Source organism: Brachyhypopomus gauderio, chromosome 2, assembly GCF_052324685.1.
Source record: "Brachyhypopomus gauderio isolate BG-103 chromosome 2, BGAUD_0.2, whole genome shotgun sequence".
NCBI classification, from domain to species: domain Eukaryota; kingdom Metazoa; phylum Chordata; class Actinopteri; order Gymnotiformes; family Hypopomidae; genus Brachyhypopomus; species Brachyhypopomus gauderio.
This window is the reverse complement of record NC_135212.1, coordinates 27,862,915-27,865,414: the sequence shown is the minus strand read 5'-3', so window position 1 is coordinate 27,865,414 and position 2,500 is coordinate 27,862,915. Positions and strand designations below refer to the sequence as shown.

Sequence of the window (2,500 nt, the reverse complement as noted above, 5' to 3'; positions counted from 1 at the left end):
ACAGTTAAATATTGTAAATAAACCCAGGCTTTCGTACATGATGATTTAACTCAGCTTTGTGTCATATATCTGTGTTGGTTTGTGTCTTGCTCTTCACAGGTTTTATATAGAGAGCATCTCTTATTTGAAGGACAATGCCACCATTGAGCTGTTCTTCCTCAATGCCAAATCCTGCATTTATAAGGTAATCTCAAGCCACTGCCAACAGACATAATAGAACGTTTTCTTTGTTTTGTAAACTCAGTCTTCAGTTCAAAATTTGCGCTTTTAATAAAATATAATCAATAAAATATTATTGATTATTGAAGCGTCAAATATCAGCTGTCCTAAATTAGCGAACAAAAGTATTAGTTTGTGGGTTTTAGTGTGGTTCATGTAAAATGCTGGATTGGGATTATTGCAGTGTCATTGTTCTACCACTAGAGGGCAGATGAAGCAATAGCACCCGGGTAAATCTGGGAAGAGATAATAACCTTATGAGAGATTATGAAAGAATTCCCATTTGCCTGGAAAGATATATTTAAAGTTGCCAGACGTCATAAAATTCCCCTCTGATAAGACTGGCTTTTCTTAAGTGTAATAGTTTGGAAGTGGATATGTGAGTTTACACAAGCTATTAGGTGCAATCCTGGCATTCAGGATCCCTTTGTGGTGTCTGGTATGTGAAGCGGGGTGATGAACACCCTGGTATGTGTAGGTGTGTGTGGGGGAGATCACTGGTGGTAAGACAGGGCCACACGGGGAATGATGCGTAGAAAGATGTGGAGCGTCTGAGAAGGCAACGCTCAGGGAGAGACGCCGCAGCTCGTCTCGTCTCACTGTCTCAGTGTCTCATTCCCATCGTTCCCACTCTCGCTCTGTCTCGCAGGAGCTCATAGAGGTGGACAGTGAAGTAGTCTTTGAACTGGCCTCCTACATATTACAGGTAAGGTGTGTGTGTGTGTGTGTGACTGAGACAGTGTGTGACTAAAGACCCGGTTCTGCAGTATTTCGGCATTATAGCATTCTTTACTGTAAAAAGGTAACAGATCAAGCGGCCTGCACTACAGTGTGTAACAGGGTCTCCCATGTGTGCTCATACTAGAGAAGTGTGTTTGTTAGCATGTGTGCCTTTCAGGTGCCACTTGTGCGTATAGAACCTTAGTGAATTTACACCAGATGGGAGATGTTGACCCTCCTCCTGAGTCAAACACATGCATAAAAAACATACGTAACCTCCTAACCCTTGTTTGCATTTTTTTCCACTAATTGACTCCTGTGCCTGTGTGATGGTCTTTCAGGAAGCCAAGGGAGACTTCACAAGGTCAGTCCTGTCCCACGAGCTCCTCCAGCCTCAGAGAACACACATACAACAGTGTCTGTGTGAGAGTGTCACAACACACACTTCACATTGCACAGACACAGACCGGAAGGCGGGGAGTGTGTGTGTGTGTGTGTGTGTGTGTGTGTGTGTGTGTGTGTGTGTGTGGGGGGGGGGGGGGGGGGGTGAATGAACAGGGTTGGGAGAGGGAGGGAGTCCTGGGAACAGATGCAGATGGTAAGAAATGGAATGCAGAGAATAAACAGAGATATGTTACACACACTGACCCCATTCCATGGCCTGTGTGTTTGTGTGTGTGTGTGTGTGTGTGTGTGTGTGTGTGTGTGTGTGTGTGTGTGTGTGTGTGTGTGTGTGTGTGTGTGTGTGTGTGTGATTGTGTCTGTAGTTCTTCCTCTCACATGCACACACTCTCTTCCTGGCCTGATTCGTCTCCTCCTTCCTCAGTGTGTTAACTCTGCTGTGTCACTCACACACTCACACTCTCACACTGTGGTCTTGCTGGGTGTCCTCAGAAGGACGCGAGCTGTTGTGTCATCCTCCTCTCTAAATGTCCCTTTCTTCATACCCTCTTCTGTCAAAGGGTCCTAAAGACTTTCATGCTGACACTCAGTAGGGGAGACTTCACCTGTATCTGTTACCTACAAGGCTGCTCTTTCTTGGGGCTGCTGGGATTTGTAGTGCACTGTGGGAAGGGTACATGGATGGTAATGGCTGGGCTGTGGTTTTTTTTGTTGCAGTAATGATGCAACGCGGGGTGACCTTAAGAAGCTGCCGGCCTTGCCGACACAGGCCCTGAAAGAGCATCCATCACTCGCATACTGGTGAGACACACAAACACACACACACACACGTGCACATCTGTTTGTGCTGGGGCTCTAAGGGTGGCGGCCCCTGTGGAGGGAGCCGCTAGTGCCAACCGGCTAGCTCCCAGCTCACTGGCAGGGGTACATCTCCCTGCTGGGGCCCCCGCCACACTCTCAACCTAGTGTCATCTGTAACTCATGTCTGTGTGTGTGTGTGTGTGTGTGTGTGTGTGTGTGTGTGTGTTTACAGTGAAGACCGAGTCATTGAGTACTATAAGAAGCTGAAAGGCCAGTCCAGGGGTCAGGCTATTGTCAAGTAAGACCAAATGAGATGGAGTGAATGAATACCCATAATGCAGCTGTTTTAAGATATTAA

The 2,500-nt window shown here is 46.8% G+C and overlaps 1 protein-coding gene across 1 annotated transcript in view; it reads left to right on the top strand.

Moving 5' to 3' along the window:
* Window positions 1-2,500, top strand: part of frmd4a (FERM domain containing 4A) — a 56,415-nt gene that overhangs the window by 30,054 nt on the left and 23,861 nt on the right. The window contains 5 exon segments of the mRNA XM_076993260.1: window positions 100-184; window positions 869-925; window positions 1,281-1,303; window positions 2,059-2,142; window positions 2,375-2,440. Of these exon segments, the coding sequence (XP_076849375.1) occupies window positions 100-184; window positions 869-925; window positions 1,281-1,303; window positions 2,059-2,142; window positions 2,375-2,440 (315 nt within the window).